The 26,403-nt window shown below is 41.4% G+C and overlaps 1 protein-coding gene and 1 long non-coding RNA gene across 4 annotated transcripts in view; one reads left to right on the top strand and one right to left on the bottom strand.

The window, feature by feature from the left end:
• SLC2A9 (solute carrier family 2 member 9) overlaps nt 1–26,403 on the bottom strand; it is a 239,006-nt gene that overhangs the window by 66,551 nt on the left and 146,052 nt on the right. For 2 of the 3 annotated variants that reach the window (XM_045019458.1, XM_045019456.1), the window contains 2 exons: nt 16,286–16,387; nt 12,028–12,103 (listed from right to left, as the gene is read on the bottom strand). In XM_045019458.1, coding sequence (XP_044875393.1) covers nt 12,028–12,103; nt 16,286–16,387 — 178 coding nt within the window. Of the gene's footprint in view, nt 1–5,580; nt 5,883–12,027; nt 12,104–16,285; nt 16,388–26,403 lie in introns of those variants that run through there. The other variant, XM_045019457.1, reaches the window with a different exon arrangement.
• LOC123371672 lies at nt 1,097–13,454 on the top strand. The gene is made up of 3 exons (XR_006579896.1): nt 1,097–2,662; nt 4,143–4,309; nt 13,434–13,454. It is a non-coding gene; the product is annotated as an uncharacterized LOC123371672 (long non-coding RNA).

Raw genomic sequence — 26,403 nt, 5'->3', positions numbered from 1 at the left:
GCATTATGGGCAGCTATCCCAGCGTTCAAGTGGCCGCAACGTGCTTTTCAAAAGAGGGGGGTGGAGTGGGGTCTAGTGTGACAGGGAGTGGGGGGAGAGAGAGAGAGGATTTTTGGAGCCAACACTGTGTGTTTAGCTTCCTGCCTTGAAAAATCAGAACATGTTTCCAACCCCTTAGTCTTAACTCTTAATTGCAAACAGCCTGCAGCCAACACGACTCCCCGCTGTTTCATTCGCTCCCTGCCTGCCTCTCATTTGATTGTTTACAGCCAGGTACAGATGATCACAGCAAACAGGAGCTCTGTTTGTTTTTTAGATAAGCAGCAGCGGCAACGGAGCTCCGCGTGGAGCTCGTTCATAAAACAAAGAGAGGCTGCATAACAAAACAAAGAGAGTAATTTATAAAAGCATTCTGGGATACATCCTTATACCCTGGAGGCCAATCACAGCGCTGGTGTGTGGCCACACTTGATGACCAGCGCTGCAGCACCAGCGCTGGAATCCTTATTCCCCATGCTGAGTGAGGTGTATGGCAGCGCTGCAGCCAGGGAGTTGCAGCGCTGGAAGTGCCCTGCAGGTGTGGCCACTTACTAATTGCAGCGCTGGTGGAGGCTTTCCAGCGCTGCAACTCGCCAGTGTAGCCATACCCTTAGCAGAGTTTGGGAGTGCATTGTTCGTACAGAGGGTGACTCTCCCATGAGCAGATGCCTGCAGGACAGCAAACAACTTATGCGTATTCTTCTGCAGAAACTCTGCTTGAATACTCAGGGAAGCAGCCACACACCACAAATATGCCTGGTATGCCTTGAAACCCTCCACTACTGAATAGGAAGAAGAGCCAGGCATCATGGAATTGTCTGGGGATGAAGATGAAGTGGTTAACTGTGCCAGAGCCAGAGCCTGAGCCTGCTCCAGGACTGACGGATCTGCATGGGAAGACTCTGGAGGCTCCGCGAGGGGAAAGTTAACCAGTGCTTGGGCCTATGGCAGATCAATGGTCACCGCTACAGACCTGCCCAGTGCTCTCGTCTTAGAGAGAAATGAGGAGTGGGACCTCGGCAACTGAGGAACATTCCACAGATTCCATGGAGACCACTGGTATGGATAGAGTATTGGTGGCCAGTAGGCACCAGGCCCCTGTCCCAACCGTGAGATGAGAGACAATCTTGGTACCCATAGGGTTCCATGAATGGCCCCCCATGTGTGTCAGGCAACAGAGAGCAAGAGAGGAAGATCCCAACCTGGATACTGAGGAGTCCTGGGCTTCAGGACATAAAGGTTGAGACAGCCCTGAGGGTGTGAGCAACCAGTATGACTCCACAGCCCAGAATGAAGAGGGAACTGGTACCAATGGTGGAAACAGTACTGCCGGCACTCTGTATGCCTCTGTCATTTCTGGTGCCAGAAGCGGTGTTGACCCCAAGTGGTACCTAGGTGACTGATGGTGCCAAAATGGAGGGAGGTGAGTGCCACCATGGTAACAATGGCAGCGCCGATAGCGTGGGTGTCAAAGAAGTTCCTGGTGCCAAGTAGGTCCCTTATGCTGAGCCTACCACTGGCCCCACTTCCACTGTCTGTGGAAGGGAAACATTGGGGTGTGGTGCTGACAGACCCAGAGGTTCAACCAGCTGGCTATAAATTATATAAATGATGCAGCCCTGGCAAAGTCCAGGACCAAGGCAGAGGTCGGGTCAGAAAGGCTGAGGAAGAACCAAACAGGGTGTCTGCTATGCCGCCTGAGTGGAAACAGCTGGTGAGGACATCACCCTCATCAGTACCAGAGTCAATGGACACCCTTGGCCTGGAACCAGAGTTGATGGTATGGGATTTCTGACATTCAATCACAGTATCAGGGAGTGGATGACAAGACGTGCTCCATCCTGTGCTTTGGTGTTCACACCGTGCCAGTCCATGCTCCTCTGGAGGAGACAGATGGGTCCCCACATGAACTGGAGCAGCCTCCATCAGTCTTATGTGACCTTTTCCTCAGCGCACTTGATGGGGAATGGCTCCTCCATCTCTTTGGAGAGGTGCAAGCTCCAGAGCGGGAAACGGCAGCACTCTCAGAACCCAAGGGTGACCTTCGATCCAATGTAGACGTCGGTGCCAAAGCAGGCTTCATGGACTGCTGGAGCAGGTGCGGCTTTAGACCAAGATCCCTCGCCACATGAGTCCATTTTGTGAACAATCTGCCAACGGAACACCGTTCCTTGATGTGGGCTTTGCCTAAGCACAGCAAGCACGGTGCGTGGGGATCGCTGTTGGAGATCGCTGCCCCACACGATCGACAATGTTTAAACCCCAGTGAGGGTATCACCAGGGAAATACTTGAACTAAACTTAACCAACTAACACTATATAAGGGTACAAATTAATTAGATACAACTAGAAGAAGTCACTAAGACAGAGAGCGGTTGTAAGGTTAGGAACCACACAGAGCTCAGACTCCAGCCATGGGCATTAAGAAGAAACTGAGGGGGTAGAGGTGGTACTGTCTCAGATAGCCATGGCAGGGGCTATGAGCACAAGGCACAAGGGTCGCCTCCTATGGGTACTACTAGGCAAAATTTCCCAGCTCTGATATACGGGGCGTGCACACACCTAAGTGGAATACACAGCTGCATCTGCTTGAAGAAGAATCAGCAAGCTCTACAAAAAACATTGTGAGTGAGAAAACTGCTTTACCAAAGGATTGTAGTTTGCTAAAGTGTTGTTTAGTCTCTTGGAATGTGCTATACTTTTGTTTTATTTGTAACCAATTAAAACTCTATCTTTGGTAATAAACTTCACTTTGTTTTATCATAAGTAGATCTCAATACAGTAATATTAGGCAAAGCATGCATTTTTAGCTAAATCAAACAAGCTGGTTTGTTCACTGTCTCTTTGGATATAGCAAACTAGATAATTTCTGTGAGTGTCCAGTGGTGGGCTGGATACCCCTCCCCCAGGGGAACACTCTTCCAGGTGGCCTGAGAACTGGGGTGCACCAAGTGTTACCTGCAAGGAAAGGAGTAAGGACTGGCAGAGTCCGGAGAAATTTTTCTGGGGTGGCTAATAGACTGTGGTGACGGGGAACTGTTATCCAGGTTAGCACCAGCAAATCTCTCTCCCACCGACACAGACCTAACGTTTTGGGCATCCCAAGACAGCACCACCATTTGTTTTCTGTTTTGTTTGTTTTACTACATAGTCACCAGAACCAATCCTTGATTCTGTGTCTATTTTTTAAACATATGAAGCTTCTTTAGATCATACATATCAGATATTTCAGCTGAAATGTGTGGGCAAGAGACAATGACTTCCTGCAGCTCCTGCTTCTTGTGTGGACTGCTCTTTAAAGCTATTTACTAACTTGTATTTCCTCAACCAGAAATAATCTTGCATCCAGATACTTGTAGTTACATGAGATAACTAAAAAGACTGACAAGAAATAAGTGCCTAGAAGCAGCATTTTTTCCCCAACCTACAGAAGAATCTGTTATTTTTCAAAGGATATTTTTCTGTTTTAAATTCCCAGACTACTGTTGAACTCCAGCCTGTGGTCATTTAGAACCTAAAGGAACTTTTTGATAGAACATCACTGGAAACAGTTAGGAAATACTGTGACACTTGCACCCCATATTCTTCATAGTGATATTATTATATTATAGCATAATTATGATGCATTTTATACAAGTTGGCCATGTGAGGTGTCATTGGAAAAGTTATGATTTGTTGAATATGATTATCCTATTTGTATGCATGTACCACTTTTGTATCTGAAGTTATGAATATTGACTATGTATCTATATTTCAAAAGTAGTTATCCCTGGGTGTACAGCTGCAAGATGCTTTCAGTCTAGATAGTGGGTGGGGAAGGGCCTATTCAGGGTAATGAGCCATTAGAGAAAACAATAGGCCTTAGGAGGAGCTTATCTTCCACCTCATGAGCCTTCCTGAGAACACTCCAGACAGCCCATAAGTAATGGCTGCTATGACTCTGCAAGGGCCAGACCACATGTCTCTGGACTCCATCTTGGGATGTCAGTATTTTTCCACAAACTGATCTGGAAACCAAGTTTTGAAAGAAAGGGTTCCCGCCATATGCCAAAGCTATAGCAGGCAGGGAGTGACATCATCTGGTGTTCTTCACTCTCCACACAGGAAGATTCTTGGAAACACCGGAGGAACAAAGACTGAACTGGGGGAAGTGCTGGACCCAGGCTAAAGGGATTTCTAGCCCATGTGTGAAAGACCTGGGGACTCTAAGCTGTAAAGCCAGTGCAGCTTGTCCCTTAAGAATCTGCAGCCTGCTTGTATCATCAGCCAGGGTGAGAATTTGCTAATGCATATCCTATCTTTCTAGTATCTTAGACTTAGTTTGCATTTTTGTTTATTTACTAGGTAATCTGCTTAGATCTATTTGCTATCACTTAAAATCTCTCTTTTGTAGTTAATAAATTTATTTTATGTTTTAATCTACCAACAAGTAAGTCTGGAGTGAAGTGTGTGGGAATCTTAGCTCAGAGGGGCTGTTGTGTATTCCTCTCCACATTGTGCAGCGCAAGATGGTATAATTTTGGGTTTATGCTCCAGAGGGGGTACGGGCCTGGGGAGCTGAGAGTTACCTTGGCTTTAACCTTTCTACTGTTGGTTTGTGCAGTGACTAGTCCTGCATGTAACTGCAGCAGGGTGTGTCCCTACCAGTGTGAATGCTGGTGGAAGTGTAAGACTGGAAGCGTGTCTGCAGCTTGTCTCAGCAGCACCATGTGAGATGGAGCCCAGGCTGGTGGGACAGAAGCTGGGCTCAGTGGTACCCCAGTTCCAAGAGGCACCCCGGAAGATCCCATCACAAATGCATTTTAGATTTTTGTTTATCTTTTTATTGTGAACAGAGAGCTATCAACAATCTTCTACTCCTCAATATACCTGCAGTTAACGTTACAGTTTCAATGCTTAGGATTTCTTCCTGGAACACATCTGCAAACTTGCATGCAGAAAAGGAGGAAAAAAACTGACTGAAAGTGACAGCTGATCCTAATTGGTGAGGAGCAGATGGGACTCTGCCATATGCTTTTCTGAAAGTGACAGACAGCACACTACCTATATAACTATCAAGAAATCATCAGATGTTCTAATAGGATAGAAAATACTATTAAAGGGGAAGCCACACTGGCACTTTTAATTGTCTCAAAGTATTAATTTCTACATATCGTGGGCTGGATCCTGAGCTGGAGTAAATTGGCATAGCTCCTCTGAAGTCAATGAAGCTATGCTGGATTTATTCCAGGCAAAGAGCTGTATCTCTAGACCCAGTAGAAGCCACATATAACTCTTGCCAAAGTCAACAGAAAAGCTCCAATTAACTACAAAGGTAGTTAGATCAGATCCCAAAGCTTTAATAATGTCACACGATATCAGTCCCAGTTTGCCAAATATAGGTGATACTCATCCTTCCACACCACGCTAAGAACAGTCACATATTTTATTAAGTGGTAGTTCAATTTTATTGTTCATTTTCCTGGGGAAAAACATTCTCACAGATTTATGAAAAAACAGGAAAGATTAAAAATAATTTTCAGATCTGTCTAGCTAAATTACTATCTGTTACAGTAAAGCCCTATATATTGTAAGTGTGAAATTGTATTTTTTCTGCTTAACGATCATCATTGAACTACAACTGTCCTCCTTCACCATGATCATACCAGACATTCATTAACATTAATATGTCTCTTGTGTTGGTCACACTACAATGTAATAATAACTTCACCCTGGCATAGAAGGCTCACACAAGGCCCTCCTCTCCACTTAGCCTCTTGACCAGTCTGAAGTCTAGCAGATGGTAATACACAGGCCCTTATTCCTGAGTTGAGATTTTGGCCCTAGATGTCTCAAACTGGACACCTGAAGACAGAAGAACCCAAATTTAGTGGATGCCATAAAAATCTGGACCATAATGCTGAAGAAATAAAGCAGATTAAAATATTTCATGCACATTTTCCACAGGAAAATTAATATTTTGCACTACGTAGTCCTATGTATTTTCTTTCTAAAAGTTATTTTAAAAGTTCTCTTATTAAGCAGAACAACTTTGAGCATAATCAGCTACTCTATTTTAAAATATAAAATTAAGATGAAGTAGGTGGCATATAGATTGATTTTTAGTGATCACAATCATTTTCCTATTTGCATAATCAATCAATAACATGCACCGTTTCCCTTCAGCAGGGTTGCACGGGTAACTGAAAAAAGACTTTGATCCATACTGTATTAGTCAATAACATATCAATGTAGTGAATTTAAGTAATACAGTTACTACTGTACTTTATTAGTTTTACCCACAAAGATCCAAAAGTACAGATTCCCCTTACAATTTTAAGTTAAGAAGACACAACTACAAACTACTGGATTTTGATGTTGAAGAAGCAATTTGACAAGTGTCTAGTAATGAATTAGGGGCCTGATCCTTTAATTCTTTACTCACATGAGTAGTTCTACTGGAGCCAATGGGCGTACCCATATAGATGTATTTATTTTATTATTAATGTAATAATAAATAATAGTTTTATTATTTATTTGTGTGAGTAAGAGTTGCACAATTGGACTCTAGAATCTTCATGAACTTTTTGGAATTTCATGGGTAAATTTCTGCTTGCCTAACTCCCAGAAAATGTCCCACTGAACTCATTAGGCCCCCCAGTCAGAACACTTTAAGGAAACACTTGAGTTATGCATTATTGCTCAAGATCCTTCAAAACTGACTATATCTAGGTCTTAGCTTAATTATACTAATGTACTGTATGGCGTATTCCTCTGTCTTCATAGATCAATTAACTAATATGTGACCCAGAGTTAATGAACTTTTCCTGTCTGTAAGCCCCATCTCAACTCATTTAATAAGGTCCCTTTAGATGGACTAAAATTTAATCTAACCCAATTCATTGATTTTTTTTGTTCCACTGTAAAGTAATTAGATGTCTTATCTGTTCATGTAAAATGAACTAAAGCAATTTGGCATGTAATTGTACATGAATAACCAGTAACTGAAAAGGAACACTCTCTCTCTCACTGGGGCAGGGACAAAGAGTGTTCAGGAGGCCACTGCTGAATATTACCTATGCAGGAACAGAATAATGGGATACTTCAACGCCTAGCAGAGTGAGGCCCTGGTCCATGACTAGGGCTCCTAGGTACTATGGTAATACATATATATGATAATAATAATATTAACAACTAATAGAATAACAACTATATGAAGTGTCATGCAACCGAAAGGTATTGCAAATATAGTAGACTGAAATTATATTTGTGCTGGAATTACTATGTAACACTTTCATCTTCTCATTAATTTTACTGGAGGGAATTACTCTTTCATTTTACTATTTATTTAAACATCTGCTGAGGCCTTATGGATAACTTTGAAAAACTTTCTATTAAGAAGTAATTCTGTATCCATCTGTAAACGGGCGGTACTCACCCCTACGGCGCCCCCTGCTGGTTCCCTTCGGATTTTCCCTCAGTCCAGCCCTACTATCCCCGCTTTGCCTCAGTAGTGGCCACTGACAGTCATGGTCTAGCCCCACACCCTGGGGCAGACTGCAGTATCAGCCCACTCATTACAGGCAAAAGGGGTTTGGACCTGCTGCTTTGTCCTACCCCTGGGTTGTCCCTTGCAACCCCCAGTACCTCTTTGCCCTTTACTAGGCCGCAGCCTGGGGCTTTCCAGGCTGGAGCTTCCCTAGCCCCTCAGCCTGTCCCCCAGCCCTGCTTCACGCAGGTACCTATCCTCAAGTTAAGCAGCCAGGCCCATCCCTCTCTGAAGGCAGAGAGAGAGACTGTCTGTGCTCTGGCTTCCCTGCCTCTTATAAGGCCCTGCTCCTCAGTTTGGGGCGTGGCCCCCAGCTGCAGCCACTTTCCCAATCAGCCCAGCCTCCAGCCGCAGCTCTCAAGCCCTGCCAGGCTGCTTTTCAAAGCCCTCAGGGCCGGAGCAGGGTCCACCCTGCTACACCATCTCTTATTTTTTCTTCACCTCCATTTTTTAAACAGACACATGCATAACGGCAGATCCTCTGTTTCCATGGAGTTTCATCTGCTCCTCCTGCTCATTCTCTATCTGAATCCACAGTTCTCTCTTTATGATATCATCAAGTCTACAGACACTAAAATGGATCTCATATAAAAGGGACACTAATGCAATATGAAAACCCAAGAAATTTGGGACTAGACCGTTCAAGGCAAACAACACTGATTCCCTTCCAAATATGCATTATGGGGCAAATCCTGACCTGGCTGGTACTGCAAGGTGAACATGGCCACTTTCAGATGAGTCCATGCTTCAGAAATGCTGCCAGTTGGCACAGGATTCCATTGGATGGGCCAGAGTAGACATGCAGTGCGGTGCCCTTTTCTGCTGCTTTAAGCACCCTCCACTCCTACCTAGTGCCTGCTGCTGACATTAGTATATGTGCTAACAATCTAGGATTGGACAACCATCCCTAGCCACCATACCATATGGGTGGATCATCTCTATACCTCGGCCCCTCTATTTTAATACTTAAACACTGTTGTTTACATGTGGAGAAGGAGCACTCTCTTTATAAGCCTTCCCTCCTTGTGTGGTAGCACAACAGAGGACAGGAAGTTACCCCATCAGTGGTTCTTTCATTATGCTGTTGGATCAAATAATTCAGGGCAATGTGACGTACAATTCAGCAAATATATTGTAGTATAACAGTGTCCTGCTGTTTAATCGCTCTAGGCTTTAAAAGATGAGTAGAAACTTCCTGCTTCCATGGTTAGATTACAAAAAACATGGCTGGCTCCATTTTTAAATATAAATGCAACGTGAAAATTCTTCAGGACTTGACTGTGCTACCCTCACTGCCACAGAGTAGTACCTTGCTCAGTGAGTAGGCCAATAGATTTCAATGAGACTACTCACAGAGTTAGGTACTACTCAGTATATGGGATGTACAATCGGTTTTTTTCCCATTTAGGCATGCAGGTATAGCTTCAGCGTCAGCCGCCACAAAATCATGTACGACCATCACTGAAGTTAATGGGAGTCTCATACACTTAAACCAGGAATGACTGGTAAACAGCAAGCAGTAGAGCTGGATTTGAACTATTAAGGGCTACATTTTCACTTGGACTACACAGCTATGAAGGATAGTAAAGGGAGTTGGAACCTCCATTACACCTTTGCAAAGGCTACCCAGACCTTGTAACTGGGCAAGGAGATAAAAGAATGGACTGCTACATGCTTGTTTACCACCTCATAGACTAAGAGGACGGGATCAGGGAATGGGTAGAGAGCCTGGGCTCTATTTTCCAATACACTAGCCAGCATAGATATGCCAGAGCAAGGGTGCCATAACTTACTGCTGGCATAAACTGGCAGCAAGTTGCTATTTCCCACCACCCATAGACAAAGGGAAATCAGGAAGGGAATGGGCTATGGCACAATCCCTCCTGCAGCTTATGTGCCAGCCTGTGCTCAGGCACACTCAAGCCTAAATTATGAGAACTGAAACCTCATTATTAGGATTGCAACCACATGTGTCTCTCTCAAAGTAGATCTGATAATTGCATTAAAAATTTCAAAGTTATGCCTCTGTCTTGTGACGTGGACAGATATGGATGTTCTACTTTTCAGTTACACTTTTTTAGGTTAACAATATATGCTAGGTTTTCTTCTATTATGAAATATGGCTAATAATGGAAGCTAATTTCCATTTCTGAAAGAAAAATGGTCCCTGACAGAGACCAAAGCAATACAAAAATCCTGGACTTGTCCAGATAGACTAAAGGATAGCTGATCACAGAGGCAGTTTCACTGTGGGTAAATCTGGCCTCATTAAACTCAGCTGAAGTGCTGCCAATGATTTCAACGGGAACATCATATTACTTGGGGCAGGGTACCCCCAGTTCACTCCCTCCAGACTGGGAAATTAAGCTGCAAACTTCTGCAATTCACAGGTTAGACTTTAGTTCAACACTTGCTTTCTTGTTCTCTCAGAAGCAAAGACAGGGTTAACCAACAACCAGGCACTTCTTATGAAGCAAAGTATTATTCGGTCAGACCAAAACCATTACAGAGAAAATATTTCACACGAACAACAAATAGCTTATACACATGTCTAGCTTACCAGGTATCACCCAGCCTCCACATGGAGACTCTGGATCAAGTGTGAAAATAACCTCCCTCCTCAGTCAGGGTGGTCACTTGAGATGGCTTTTGGTTCTTTATTTTCCTGGCCTCGTGAACTATGTCAAACCACTATATGTAATTTCCCCTCCTGGATGAAACTTCTTCAGACTTATTACCTGCCTTAGAGATAGCAGCAAAGAATCCTGTGGCACCTTATAGACTAACAGACGTTTTGCAGCATGAGCTTTCATGGGTGAATACCCACTTCTTCAGATGCAAGTGCACTTGCATCTGAAGAAGTGGGTATTCACCCATGAAAGCTCATGCTGCAAAACGTCTGTTAGTCTATAAGGTGCCACAGGATTCTTTGCTGCTTTTACAGAACCAGACTAACACGGCTACCCCTCTGATACTTGCCTTAGAGATGTGCATTAATTATTCCCCAGTGATTATAGTTCCCGAGGAAACATTTTAGCACCCCTGTTGAGTCAGGAATACAATCCCTAGCCCATAAAGACACATATAACATTTATAAAGTTGGAATATTCATAGACTATTGTATCATGTGCTGATAGCATCTATCACAGTCACCATATTTTCCCTAGCAATTAGTGTATTTGACTATATCGGAATGGTAGATGGATTGGTTGTAAAGAAAACACAGTATCATGTTCTCTTCCTTTAAAAACAGAAACAGAACACACAACAGCAAGAAGAGTGCTGTAATTTTAAAGATTTTCTATAGGAAGCAGTCTGTTATAATGGATAGAAGTTTCAGTCTTGCATACTTATAGATGAATTGCCTCAGTACAAGCACAAAATGCATTAGAAAATCCTGACTGGCAGCAGTGAAGGGATAAAAGCTAAGTGAACAAAAATAGAATCTACCATAGGGAACAAAGAAAAAAAGAGAAAAAAGAAAAAGAAAAAAATGTGGAGGATTTATTTTAAAAGGTTGAACTGTGATTTACAGTTGAAGTTTTGAAAACTGGTGAAATATCATTTAGGGTTGGCCTAAATTACTCTTCAAATTTGTTTCTATCAGGCTTTTTGGAAGGCAAATAAGTAGAGGTTACAAGTGTTCATACTTATTTACAGGAGTTAAACTATTTTTGCATATTAAAAGGAGAATTGGCAAGAAGTTTAAAGTCACCACTTGACCTCTCAAGCCTATCTGGTTGAGAACTGACCGATTTCAAAATGCCTTTTTTTTAAAACCCAGCAATCTGTTGCTGAGAATTTTGTTTTAAACATGAGGAACTTGGGCAGAATTGAAATTTACCCTTACAAAAGCACTAGGGGATTGCACGATGATTTGCAGCACGGGTTTCAGTGCCAGGGTTGGGTGGGGGTAGAAAGAGCGGTCTTCAAGGGACTGCTATTCTCTATTGCTCTCAGGTTCCCACACAGATAGGGGGCAGAGCAGGAAATTTTCAGTTTTTGCAAGTTAGTTTGGCCTCATCCATATATCAGTCAGTGAAGCTCAGAGAGCATGGAAGGGGACTGGCCCTGCTCCAATGAGTCCCAGAGTTCATTGTAATCAAGACTGCAAACTAAGAATATACAGTATATAAAGTTGTATCTATTGCCATAAAGAAGCCTAATAATCCTGACAGAACCCACACAGAGAACAAGTGAGATGTCATTACATGCACATTATCAACATAGTGCTCCAAAGGCATAAGATTCAAATTCATGAAGTCTATACATGCAATGGGGAACCAGAAGCATTATCAACAGGAGACTAACCTTTCTGATCATCTTATACAAGGAACACACACACACAACCCCCTGCCACACACACAGCAAAGTCTAATGTAATGTCACTTCAATGTGCATGTTTTAGTGTTTGGTGCATGGAGAAATGACATACAAAAACATGAAAAAAAAACTACTTACCTGGGCCAATGCAAAATGATGCAATTATTGCAAGAATGCAAAATATACTGAGATAGGGGAGCCAGTATGCATGATTCTGGAAAAAACACAACAACAAAAAATAACTCATACTAGCAATTCTTATGTCAAATGCATAATCAATAATAAGAAATCACATGGAATACAAAATATTCTTTACATTCTTTCCATAGATTAGGGTTTATGCCAAGAGTTAGTTTTAGAAATCAGTGTTCCTGAAATATTTATTAGACAATTTGTATTAAAATTAAAATTTGGAATCTATACAGTGAAATGTCAAGAGGTCTGGCTGCACTGAAAAAGCCACAAATATTCAAAAAACTCATAACTTCTTATGCAGCAAATTCAAGCCAAGCTGTGAAAGAGAATTTCCTTGGTTTGCACAAATTCTGCTTAGTCACTTTCCCCAGATGTCTCTGCCATATTAATGAAGGCCAGTATGGCAGCTTTTTTAAATGACAAAGTTAATCTGAGTGAAGGATGGACTAAATACATGGCTCTCAATGGAACAGGAAGTTCTGTTCACCAGAAGCTGGGACTGGGTGACAGGAGATGGATCGCTGGATGATTATCTGTTCTGTTCATTCCCTCTGAAGCACCTGGCATTGGCCACTGTCAGAAGACAGGATACTGGGCTAGATGGATCTTTAGTCTTATCCAGTATGGCCTTTCATATGTACTAAGCATATACAACGGGAGTAGTCAAACAGGTTGGGATATTCAGCCACATCCTGAAATTGTAGACAAACAACCCAATGGATCTGATTCTGCAGTAAAGTAAAGTTTTGTATGGAAAAGGACAGCCACAGGATCAAGCCCATAGATCAGTGGTGGGCAACCCGCAGGCCGCACACAGCCCATCAGAGCAAGCCGCTGGCGGGCCACCAGACCGTTTGTTTACATTTGCTCAGCTACGTGGCCACTGGGAGCTGCAGGCGGTCGTGCAAATGTAAACAAGTGGTCGGGCAGACTGCCAGCGGCTTGCTCTGATGGGCCGCAGGTTGCCCACCACTGCCATAGATTGTACATGGTTTTATAAGTCTTTGGGTCTGTTTACACTTTGAGCTGGAAGTGTCAATTCCAGCTCGAAGAGATGTACGTGCACTAGCTCTGATCAAGCTAAGGTGCTAAAAACAGAATGTAGCCTCAGCAACGTGAGCAGTGAGAGGGACTAGGTGCCTAGGGTACATAACTAGCATCTTGCATGGGTACATGCTCAGGGCAATTAGCCACTCATGCCACTGCAGCTATACTTGATTTTTAATGCTTTAGTTTAATCAGATCTAGTGGGGGTATGTCTCCTTGAGCTGGCATTTACATCTCCAGCTTACAGTGTAGACACAGCCAATGTATTCTTCCAAAGTTCCATACTTCTATTTCTATTACAGATCATGTGGTTTTGTGAGGAGTTCATTTTGTCTACAGAAAACTAAGTGAAGCAACAGCAATACAGGTAAAAAGTAATCAAAAGGAACTGACTAAGATTAAAAAGAAGAGCTTAAAGGTAGGTAACATTTGATTCAATAGGATCTCTAAATTATATGAATTTTCCCTCTAGCTTCAAATACTGAGGAAGAATTCTACTGAATTGCCAGGCCACAGTCCATGATTCATCTATGTAATGCTGAATAATAAAACCCCTTGATTTCCCCCCACAGTCCTGTGGTCTCATCTTATTTCTCAGAAAATTTTGAATCGCAGAATGTTACAGTGAGGTAGCATATTACTAAGTCTTTGTTACTTTTACAAAATACAAAGATATATTTACATAGAGTATCTGAAGCATCATCATAACTATACTTGTCGATATAAATGACTGATGTACAGGTTCAAACAAAAGAGTACTATACTGGTTTGTTTCTTTTTAACTTGTTTATTCATTTACTCACTAACTCTCAAAATATGATAATATGTCAAGGCTCTCCTTGGCATTAGTGTGAATTCATAAAGTTATATATTTATCAGAGATGAGCTCAAGTTCGATCCAAACACAGATCTAAATGTCTAAACAGAGAGGACGCAGGTGCAAATTCAGAACCAGATAGAATTTTCCTCTGAGTTCAAGGCTGTATGCATCCTGGATTCTTGGTTCAGACTTGTATCTAATACTTAATGCATAACAGACCAGATATTCAGCTAATGTAAACTGACGTCGCTCCACTAAAATCTAAGGGTACGTCTTCACTACCCACCGTATCGGCGGGTAGCAATCGATTTCTCGAGGATCGATATATCGCGTCTCATCTAGACGCGATATATCGATCCCCGAATGCGCTCATGTCGACTCCGTAACTCCACCAATGCGAACGGCGGTAGCGGAGTCGACATGGGGAGCCGCGGACGTCGATCCCGCGCTGTGAGGATGGCAAGTAATTCGATATAAGATACTTCGACTTCAGCTGCGTTATTCAAATAGCTGAAGTTGCGTATCTTATATCGATTTTCCCCCGTAGTGTAGACCTGCCCTAACTTACAGTCAATGGAGCATCACTGATTTACAACAGCTGAAGATCCAGTCCAATTAGTTTAAACACATCACATTATGTATTAAAGAGTTTGAAAAAGCCTACTTTTCAGTCAGCTCATAACAAACTTGCAGCCTTATATTTTTATGTGTCTTATGGTTGTGCTAACAACCTTGGTTTTATGACCTAGTCTGTAAAGTACAGTTTTATTGTTTCATACACTTGACAATATGGTACGTTCTATTAAGATAGTTCACAGATTCACAGAGTTTAAAGCCAGAGGGCACCATTAGATCATCTAGTCTGACCTCTTGTACAACACAGGCCCTTAAATTTCACCCATTTACCCTTATACTGAGCCCAATAACTTGTCTTCGGCTAAAGCACATCTTCCAAAAAGGAATCTAATCTTTATTTGAAGACATCAAGAGATGAAGAATCCACTGCTTCCTGTGGTACTTTATTCCACTGGTTAATCACCCTATTAAAAATTTGTGCCTTATTCCCAATTTGCATTTGTCTGCCTTCAGTTTCCAGCCACTACCTCTTGTTATGGTTTTACTACGTTCACACACTACTCCCATTCACTCTGAGGGTATGTCTACACTACAGAGTAAGGTATAATTATAGCCCGAGTAAGCATACCTGTGCTAGCCATAAGCTAGCTAGTGCAGGTACGCTAGCGGTGAAGAAACAGGGGCCTGGGAAAAGAACCTAAGTATGTACCCGGGGTCCCTGGCGGGATTTTATTGGGGTAGGTAGCCTGCTCTGAAGTTTGTGTTGCTACATTGTCACTGCTACTATTACCTTCACTAGTTAGATTAAAGCTAGAGCAGGTAGACCTACCCACAGTATAATTACACGTTGGTTTGCAATATAGACATACCGTCAGTGGCTCTCTTTGTATCAGCTCAAGCAAAGAAATAGGATACTGCAGTCAGATAAATGGTTAGGCTCATTTTAGCCACTGTACCAAAGACAGAGAGATCTTGACTATAGCCAGCGGAAGAACAACTTGCTGAAAGATCACCAAAAGCAGGCTGTTCCAACCCATCAGAACTCTACTTCTCAGGCCCCAGGAACAAAAGAAAGCTGTACATGACAATGCATACAAACGGAGGACAAACAAGGCAGACAAACTGATTTCCTTTCAGTGTTACAGTTTGTTTAATAACCTTCTTCCAATCATTTGACATAATCACTTGCGAAGTAAATGCTAACCCTGCATCTCCATGCCAGGTGCTTCCTTCCAACAAATAATGAATCTTCACCTTTTGAGTCAAAATAGCTGAACTGAATTTCAAAGCTACAGTTGCACTGGAATGTTTTCTCCCCCGGGAGTCTTCTGTTTGAATTTAACCTTTTTGCTTTTTTAAAAAAATCACCAGTAAACAGAAGGCACATAGAGAATGCAAGAAATTTCAAGAAGATATATACTGTTTTACAGCAAAAATATGAAATGTTGAATGCAGCATTTCTCAACCATGTGCAAAATTATCCTCTCAGATCTACTTCCAGAAATTCTCACTTGGTAAGAAATGAATGAGACAATCTTTTAGATCACATTACGACTAACAATCACACTTTGAAATAATTAAGTTTATAATTAAACAGAAGACAGAACTTCAAATCTCCATTTCAGAATAGGCCATCATTTAAAGTTAATCAAAAGTTGGAATGGTCCACAGAAGTAAGCTGAAGCCCAGAAGTACTATATACCAGACATTTAAAATAGAAAAATGAAAGAGAATAGTTATATAATGAATATACTGTACCTGAAAAGTCAGGGATACTGTAAGTATTGCAAAGAAGACGACCATCAAACCAAAACCTCCGATAAGTAGAGGTCTACGTCCAAGCCGTTCAACAGCTAAGCCCTGAATAAGAAGAAATAGTATTTTACTTTCCTGAAGAATCAGTAGAGCTTCGTTAATTAACAAAATTCTTACAGTGAAGTGATAGGTGCTATGTAAAAACCATAGATAGCAACAATTAACTTCATTTTGTTAATTCTCAGCTACAGTGTGTTCATAACAGTAGTCAGATTACATCATTTGACATATTTTGGAAAACAGGTCATTGTAATTATTCAGCCTTGCTCATTAAAAATTGAGCAAATAAGTAATATTTGGTTGGGTTAATTTTTTTCACTACAGAACCATAATGAGATTGTAGATGGAAGAATGTGAAACTTGTAATTGATTGTCTTAAAGTGCAATGGTGTAGGTTCAATTTCCATTAGTGCAGTGGATATCAAATAAGTTTAACTTTTCTTACATAACAGTTACTTTAATTTGTATGATCAGACAAAGAGAATACAAAACTCATTCAAACATGGCATAGATACACAGAAACCTGAGCATTCATGCACCTTTTCATTTATTTATGTTGACTACTTTGCAGACAAAGGAATTTAATTAAAAAAAAATTACATAAAATCAGAGTATGTCCACTAAAGAGGAATATGATAAAAAGTGCTCTAAAAAGGGTTAGTATAAGATAATTTGATTTTCCTAGATTCATACACTTTAAGTAGATGAGTGAGATACGTTTTAGACCAGACACATTGGAACATTTTCTAACATACTATTCCCACCAGTAATTACTAATTAAAATCACTTTCTTATGAAGACAGGGTAACATTACTTGAAATCTAAAAGGTATGTGTCAAATAACTTCTTCAGATGATTTTAAAAAGAATCAAATGTTTATTTGCCAGGTAAATAGTTACTTTGGTCTAAAAGCCTGAGTTCAATCATCACCCATGTGAAAGGTGAAATGCAGAAATGAAATGAATTTTAGATTACATGGGGCTCCGTGGTGGTTTGCAGCCATGGAATTCCAGGAAGAGTTGTGTTATTGGCAGGCACGTGTCTGTAGATGTGGAGGGGGAGGACAATACTTGTGCAGTGGGTACTCTCTCCACAAATTTCAGCTCTGCCAGTTGTTATGGAAGAGGCATGGGGGTTGCATCCACCTTGCTCCCTATTCCTCCTCACCCTCTTTTGGAGAAGCTAAAGCCAAAACTGGGGTTAGCCTGAGGCATTCTTTGGGTATGTCTAAATAGCTAAGAAAAGCCCAGAGCTGGCCTGTGCCAGTTGACGTGGGCTCACAGGGCTTGGGCTGCAGGGCTGTTTCATTGGTCTGTAGAATTCTAGACTCGGGCTGCAGCCCAAGATCTGGGACTCTCCCACCGTACAGAGCCCAGGCTCCAGTCCAAAAGTCAACGAAGGAATGAAACAGCTCCACAGCCCAAGCCACACGGGACAGTTGTGGGTTTTTCTTTGATGTGCAGACATACCCTGAGTGGCCCAATATTTCACAGACTGCCAATATGCTCCACTGGTTCCCTCCTCTCATTGTTGTGCACCCATGCAAGACAGAACACATAATACTACAGCACCTTCCATCTTAGGATCGCAAGGTGCTTTGCGAATATCAATGAACTGAACCTGTGAGGCACGTAATTCCTAACATCCTTATTTTATGGGGGAGGTGTGGGAGGCACAGAAAAGCTGAGGCTAAATCTTAAAAAATGTCCACTAATTTTGGGTGCCCACCTGAGACATTTATGGTCTGATTTTTCAGAGAAACTAAGTACACATTCATAGGCCCCAATTTTCCATTAAATATGAGATCTGCTCAAGCACAGGTGACAGTGGCTGCCTGCAGCTCCGTGATCACCAGCCCCAGTAGAAGTTAGAGCAGCAGGAGGCCAACTTTAACTCTGGCCACTGGAGCTCACACCAGCAGAGAATCTGCCATAGTGGAGCCTGGCTCCATCACAGTCCCCCCCCGTTTTCCCTCCCTTACACTGGAAGCATGTAGGGGCAGCTGGTGTAGGAGATGCAGCACTAAGTGAACTTAGTAGACCAAAGAAACCAACCCATGTAGATTTTATGGCCAGAAGGGACCACTATAATCACCTAGTCTGACCTCCACAACACAGGCCACAGAACTTCATTAGCAGTGGAGAGAATTATCCTGCTCTACTGCACAAGTAAACACACTCAAGCCCAGTAACTGTGGGTCAAAACAGAAGCACCCCATTGTAGAGGTATTTGGAAAATGTTAGCCTAAGAGATTTTCCCAATCTCACACAGCAAGTCCTTAGCACAGCTGGGAACAAAAGACAGATCTCTGTGCTTCCACTAGTGGACCATGCCCTAGGGACTTGATCTTGCAAGGTGCTGAGCATGTTGGCCCTGATCTAGCAAAGCACATGCTTCACAATGGGACTACTCATGTGTTGGAAGTTAAACAGAATGTGTAAGAGCTTTGCTGGACCTCTGCCAGAGCACTCAGCCCCTTGCATAATCCAGGTCTAGCTCCCCTATGCAGGGAAGTCCCCATAATACTGTCTGTGGTGACCAAACAGGAGAGAGTTAATTACCTTTATATAATTCTTTCCCCCCTCTGGGTAATTCTGATTGCAATAATGAAGTCATAGAATAACACCAATGCCTGTAGCTAAACAGAACATGCCAGAAAATTTCACAGAGAGAGTAAAAGAATTTTAACAGGTAAAGAAATGTATTTCTTTGCTGAATGTCTCCCATAGTATGATAGGAATATGTTCTGAATGTCCCTGCCTGAAGGTGGCTAGGGGAAGGTCTACCCTAGAAAGTTTTGCTGTTTTAACTATACAGATAATACCAGCTTACTGTTGACAGTATGAAAGTGCTTATGCCAGTGTAATTTATGCCTCTTTGGAAACCAGCATAAACTATGCTGGTAGAAGCACAGTTATACCAACATAACTACCTCTACACTACGGCTTTCAGCAGCATAGTTAAGTTGGCAAAAAAAAAAAAAATCACACCCCTAACTACATAGCTATACCAGTACAAACTTTTCAGAGTAGACCAGGGCTCAGTTTTCATTTCAGCTTTGCAGTTCACCACAATAAACCAAAATGTAAATCATTATTGCCTTAAAACTAGAACCCAGATGAACTTATAGGAAGTAAGTCATGAACAGAATTAGAGAGAATGTTATAATTAATTAATTACATGAATTAAGTAGTTTGTGGAGCAAGTGGAAAGAAGTGTTATTCATTTGTAAGAGTGAGAACAGTGTTATCTTTTAAAACAGAATTCCTCTGTTAAATGGGATTCTTCTGTTAAACTGTCATACAAACCATGCACAGAGTCTGTCCCTCGGCATAAGGTGGTCATCTATAAAGCACAATGGAAACTGGTGCAAAATAAGACACAAGACAATTAAAAACTAGCTTCAGTTTTTCTATACCTTTTTTTCCTTGAAAGCATTTAAAAATACTTCTCCTGCCATATGTCAATCTTGAGATGTATTTTTATTTTCAAGTTAAATAAATGTCATGCTACTGTAGTTAGCATGGGGGAAAGGGTTAGCTCAGTGGTTTGAGCATTGGCCTGCTAAACCCAGGGGTTGTGAGTTCAATCCTTGAGGAGGCCACTTAGGGATCTGGGGCAAGAATTGGTCCTGCTAGTGAAGGCAGGGGGCTGGACTCAATGACCTTTCGAGGTCCCTTCCAGTTCTAGGAGATTGGTATATCTCCAATTATTAGTTTCAGTTGTGGACTGTGCTTGGGTGAAGTCATGTCTACGGTTCAAGTTATTTCATTCATTTTACTTTCATCTTTGGATTGTTCTAGTTATTTTAAGTAATAAGATGAAGAGGTTTTTATTATTTTAAATAGCAAAAGAAACTGGTTTGGGCATTGCCTAAGGATTTAAATTTTTTATATAAATAAAATAGGAATATAATGACATAGGAATGACAAGTTACAATTTCATGCTATGTTTTAAACTTTTGTCCCCTTCTGAATCTAATAAGCAATAGCCACTCTAAAATTTGAACGTTATAAAAACTTCTGATGGTTTCTGTGTCTGAGACTTGAATATAGAAAGTGCTGAACAATTCTGTGAGATGTTGTCAGCCCTCAATTACCAGTAAAGAGCCAGTTTTGAAAACATTTATGCACATGGATAACCTTGTTCTGGTAGGACATTTGTTTATGGTTATGAGAGATGAGACACATGTTGAATAGAGCTGGATGAAGATTGCACTTTCTACAAGTTGTTGGTGATTGGATGCTTTGCAATGCATTTGACATAACTGGATTTCTTAATTTTAATATACGAGTTGGTGGTGGTTGTGCATGGGAAACCTTCTCTGTTACACAACATTGTGGTTTTGTTCTGTAATAGAGAAAGGGTATGAATGTCACTGTGACACAAAGGAAACTAGGGGTATGAGCAAAGATTTCATACAAGGAGCAATCCGAGAAACAGCCAAGATTAGGTTGAAATTTATGGCTGTTACATGAATAATAAAGCAAACCCCAGGAAGGGGGAAAAGTTTGGACCATTTTGTGTATGTGTGTGTGTATGCACATACCCACACCGTTACAAGCAGATTGGGAGTGCCACCAAATCCTTCCATCTTGTATAAAAGTTTAATATTCTCTTACCTACGAAATCATTTGACGCTTTCCTAATATTGATTGATTTTCAGTAGGGGAAAAAAAAACACAATGGAAAGGAAGCAAAACACAACTACACCAAAGCATTCTTTTCACAGTCTGATATATGGTTTACCATGTTTTTTCACACTACGTATTTGTTATTATTTCTATTTATAGTATGGTAATACTTCCTGAATTTCCCATTCCCCTTGTCTTATTGACCCCAATGCTCCACCGAAATTAAATAGAAAGCTAAAGAAGAAAAGGTCTCAACAAATAAATAAAAAGAAAGTCATATATGTTATTGAGCTTGTTATGAGTTATTACATGTTTCACTGGTAAAGAATACTATAGTTAAGATAACATACAGACTTCGATGATAAGCCCCTCTTTTGAGGGATGATAACTAGCTCAAAAGTTGTTAATTAGCAAAACCCACTTAGATGTTTTTGAGTTACTCTGTGTGAAAAATATTTCTACCAGTTTTAAAGTATTTATGGTTCTGCATTCACCATTTATCTATATTAGGAACATTTCTCAAACCAGTAAAAACTGGTAGAAATCTTTTTGTACCTTAAACCACCGTATATGGCATAAAAGGAAATTCTACATGTGTCCACCTATGATTGCAGAAAAAATGCAAAGGCTTTCTACTATACTGGATTGTGCTACCTGCCAAATAGTACAAAATATAGCACTTCGCTGTGAGATAAGCACACATACTGGAAGGAGGAGTTCTGGTGGTTCCTGTGATTAACATAACTGAAGTTCTTGACTTCTGTGCAATTAATACTGCAACCTTAAAATTCCACTGATGTAACTTTTTTCAGGTAGTAATACAACTTCATATATCACCAGTCAATAAGGGAACTATGTTCTGTATCAACAGATCACACACAACTACCTTCTGACTGACAACTCCTTTGAATAAATACAGAGTTAAAAAAACAACTGCCAATCACTTCCACTTGAGTCAACTGCAGAGACTGGCGTTAACATAATGAAATCAGAGCATATTCAAAAATTCTGACCATGTTTATGTGGTGAAATTGATTATATAAGGAAGTGGAATTGCTAACAGATCCCAATTCTGTAGTTCTTATGGTAGGTTCCTGAATACTTCATTTCAAATTTTCCCCAACCCCCAAGTTTTATTAAGAAAACTCTCAATTATACTCTCCTAATATCTTAAGACCTGCTATTAAATACGCTCCACTACTTTTCAATAATAAAATGATTATTTATATTCCTTTTTTCTCCTGACATGCTTCTGACTGATACTGTCCTGAATAAGAGCTTCTCTTTAGATTCAGACTCATGTGATTAATGTGACTTGCCAGTTCTGTGCTATTTCCATCTTAAGCAGTAGGATTAAGTAGATAATCAAATCTACATCACTCTCGTGTCTATTCATCATTCAGGGTATGGTCACTTGTGTCCAAGAAAAGAGTAATAGACAAACCAGAGAGGTGGATGTATAGTTTTACTTATAGCTCCTTTATTCACAGCACAGTCATTTCTCCTACAGCATGAACCATCCTGTTGCAAAAAGAAACAAAGAATCACGCTGCTTTTATTTAGGTTCCTAAATATGGATTTAGACGGTTAGCCTGAGGCACCCAGTTTGGGCACATCACACTTTAATAAATATATGCCCTGCTTGGCTCTTGCATCAAATTGGGTGGGTATGTTCTTATGCCCTCAAATGACAACTTGTTGAACATTTCCTTCATTCAGCACTCTACGGGGGCTTTCAGCAACTGATGGCATTAGTCTATTGGTTGTCTGATCAGTCAAAAGATCCTCAGCAGAGGAACACCTCCTGAAGGAGGTCCATTGGATTCCCCTTGTTGGATATCTTTTAAGCATGCTGAAGTCCCCATCTGTTTCAGTTGGTCTATCTCTGACTTTCTAACCCTGTATACAAGAGCTATTTGTAAGGGTAAATGGAGCATGATTCAAGGAACTGGAACAAGACTCTGGAGACCTGAATTCTATTCCTTGCTTTCATATTGACTGACCGTATGACCTGGGGGAAGTTGTTTAACCTCTCTTTGCCCAGTTTCACCATCTGAGAAACTGGAATAATGCTGCTTCTCTCCTGTGAGATCTGCAGATGAAAAACACTGCATAAGAGCTAAGTATTATTATAGTACTCACTCCTCTCATCCCATTAACCCATGGTTTTGGCAAGTAACCCCTTTTGGTGATGAGGTGGTTGGAGGAAATGCTGGGTTTTGCCTTGTACCAGATTACTTTCTTAGGTTCTGTCTACACTGCACACCTTACAATGGTGTGACTGTGCTGCTGCAGCTGCGCCATTGTAAGGTGTGCTGTGTGGTCGCACTTTACCGCCAGGAAAGAGCTCTCCCGGCAACAAAATAAAACCACCTCCAGCGAGAAGCGGTAGCTTTGTTGCCAGGAGCACACTCTTACCAATGAAGCACTGTCCACACCAGCACTTTTTGCTGCTAAAACTTTTGTTATTCAGGGGGGTGTTTTTTCATACCCCTGAACGACAAAAGTTTTAGCGACGAAAGTGCCAATGTAGACATAGCCTTAGTTAAACTAGAATTTGAAATGATTGGTTCTTTGTGGTAGATTTCAGTGCTTGGCACTTTGGTTTTTAATGAATAATGTTTGGATGCTTCGTGATAGGTGACCTATATATGGACTGAATAATAAACGAATATGCCTCTCAAGAATTTTTCACATCATCTGAGAAATAGTAAATATTTCTTTAAAACATATACATTATCAATATTCATTTGTAGTAATATCCAAGCACAGTATGTCATGTCTTGGGTTTCAACTTAGCATTCAAGTTTACGAGGCATGATCTGAGACACTATACTGCACAGCACTGAAGCATGCTAAGTTCAAACACAAGAAGCAGGAGGGCAGCAAATGTGGCAAGGCAAAGAATGAACCACTGGGACACTCGGAAGAAATAAAACAAAGTTGCAGCAGTTGTATTTCCAACTCTCATTATCAAAAGAGAAAAAAAGACTGGTCTTCTGAGCCTTAATGGTGGTGTTGGTGCATAGACACCACACAAGCCACCACTGCCAGCCAACACCACCATCAGACGTCTCTCTTGTCCCCTTTGCCAGAAGGCCATTACATCATCACTCCAATATTAGTTGTTTATAAATACTGGTTTATAAAAAGTGACGTAACGGTCCAGATTACCCTTATTCACACTGAATAGTATCTTAAGCCAGAAATAGTCACATTGACCTCAATATACATGTGGATTAAGGTACTACTCAGGGTGCGTTAGGTGATCAGAATTTGGCCCTACATTATTGAGTCCAGATTCCCCGTGTAGTAAAAGACAACCACTACATACACGTACACATAGAAGAATGTCTAATGCTCTGGGACGGTAGCTATTTTCCACTACTATAGCATTGCTAGATTTTACATTTGTATGTGGTGTGATACTAGTCTAAGTATCTTTCAGCTCACAAATTTGCTTCATAAGGATCACAGACAGTTACACTGAAAACTGCAAAATGAGGATGAGCTCATGAATACAGATTAATTAGTGAATCATTCTTTGTGACCAGAAGAATACAGTGCTTTACGCACTGAATAAATCATTGAGTATTCTTTGGGTACCACTTACCACACATATTTGGGAGAGCTTTCATAGTATTAAGCGAAACACATTAAGTGTTTAATCATCTAAAAATGCATGCTATTGAAATGTTATGCGGTCTAAACAAATTAGCATGGCAGCCAATTTAGAAAAGCAAATGTCTGCTTGCACGGGCAATTATTTATAGCTGGATATATTTATAGATGATGTTCTGCATAAACATTGCTTTTGGATAAAATTAACACTGTTTTTTGTTTCATGGTTAATTTTATTAAGGGGAAAATGCTGTTTTAAAAGGCTGTAAATCTTTTCACAAGCACTCCATGGGGAAAAAAGCAATAGAAAACATTTTGTAGGGAACTGCTGTAAATTTTTAAAAAGCGGTAATACTGGCAAAGGATATTTTTTCATTACAGTCTGTATTTATTAGTAAATAATAACAATTGTAAAAGAGCTACTTAGATTTTACAGTATCTTTCATTCCAAAGGATTCCAAAGTGCTTCACAAAAACTAAATTCAGCAGGACCATTCATGTAAATGAAGTTACTAATGTGAGCATGCATTGCACAACTGGATCTTTGAATTGCTAGATAATTAATAGTTCATCAAGTGAAGACTCCCTACCCGACTGAAAATGTACGGGACATTTAGATAGGGAGAACATGGCAACCAGAGTTTGTATGCGACCTGAAGCTTTGGGTATCACCCCTGCTACTTTATTAAAAGTACCATGGGATAATTAATGAGCACACATGGCTAAAACCACTGTTTTTCTACATCTCTTAATAAAAAAAAAAAAAAAAAAAAGCATGGTCCTCTATAGCACTGAACTAGGACACTGGTTCAGCAACGGCTTAAAATGAAGAGTGTCTTCTACTATACTGAATCACTGAGACCACTTCCTGCAGTATTTAAATTTCCTTTGGTCTTTCATTCAAATACTGACCCAGCATGTGCCCCCTGAACTGGTGGGATCATAAGTGCTGGTGCACAAAGTGGTATGGCGGTAGATGTTTCATGAATCACACTAGACAGGAGTTTCAATCTGGGCATGCGCCTGGGAACAGTGGTATTTGCAGCAATATTTGCATTTCAATTTTCAAGTTCTTGTTTGTTTATGTCACCATTGGGATTTCTACTCTATAGAAAGAGTGACAGGGATATAATTAAAGCTTGCTAGTAGCAAGCAAGCAAATAGATTAATGTAATGGCTATGTATTAATGAGATACTATTTGTAAAGTGCTTTGGAGAGATTGTGCTATAAAAGGGTAAATTAATATTATAATTAAGGCTACGACTTTGTCCCAGAGGTCGCGGAAGTCATGAAATCTGTGACTTACAAAGATCTCCATGACTTCAGCCCTGCGGTTGGGAGCTGCAGGGTCCTGCCGCTTCCCGCAGCAGCAGAGAGCTGTGAGATACTCCCACCGCCTGAGACAGCGGGCCCCCAAGCTGTCAGCAGCCCTGGACAGCGGGGGTATCCCGCAGGTCCCCGCTGCCACAGGCAGGGCAGGTACCCCGCAGCTCCTGGCTGCTGCAGGGGGCAGGAGGATCCTGGCAGCTCCCCACGGCAGGGGTCCCTGCAGCTCCCCACTGCGGCACTGGGACCCCCGCAACCCCTGACCTCCACGGGGGGGCAGAGGGCACCTGCCACTCCCCGCTGTGGCAGTGACAGGGGGACCCCTGCGGCTCCCTGGCTGCCGCAGCAGGGCAGGGGGACCCCAGAGTGCCCAGCCATCTTGGGCTGGGGCAGGGGGAACCCCACTGCAGTGGTGGCAGCAGGGCGATTCCCGCAGCTCCCCACTACAGGGGAGGGGGCAGAGGGACCCTGCAGCTCCC

This window comes from Mauremys mutica, chromosome 5 (assembly GCF_020497125.1).
Source record: "Mauremys mutica isolate MM-2020 ecotype Southern chromosome 5, ASM2049712v1, whole genome shotgun sequence".
Lineage (NCBI taxonomy): Eukaryota > Metazoa > Chordata > Testudines > Geoemydidae > Mauremys > Mauremys mutica.
Note: the sequence above shows the minus strand (reverse complement) of the source record. Positions and strands in the feature narration are given on the sequence as shown.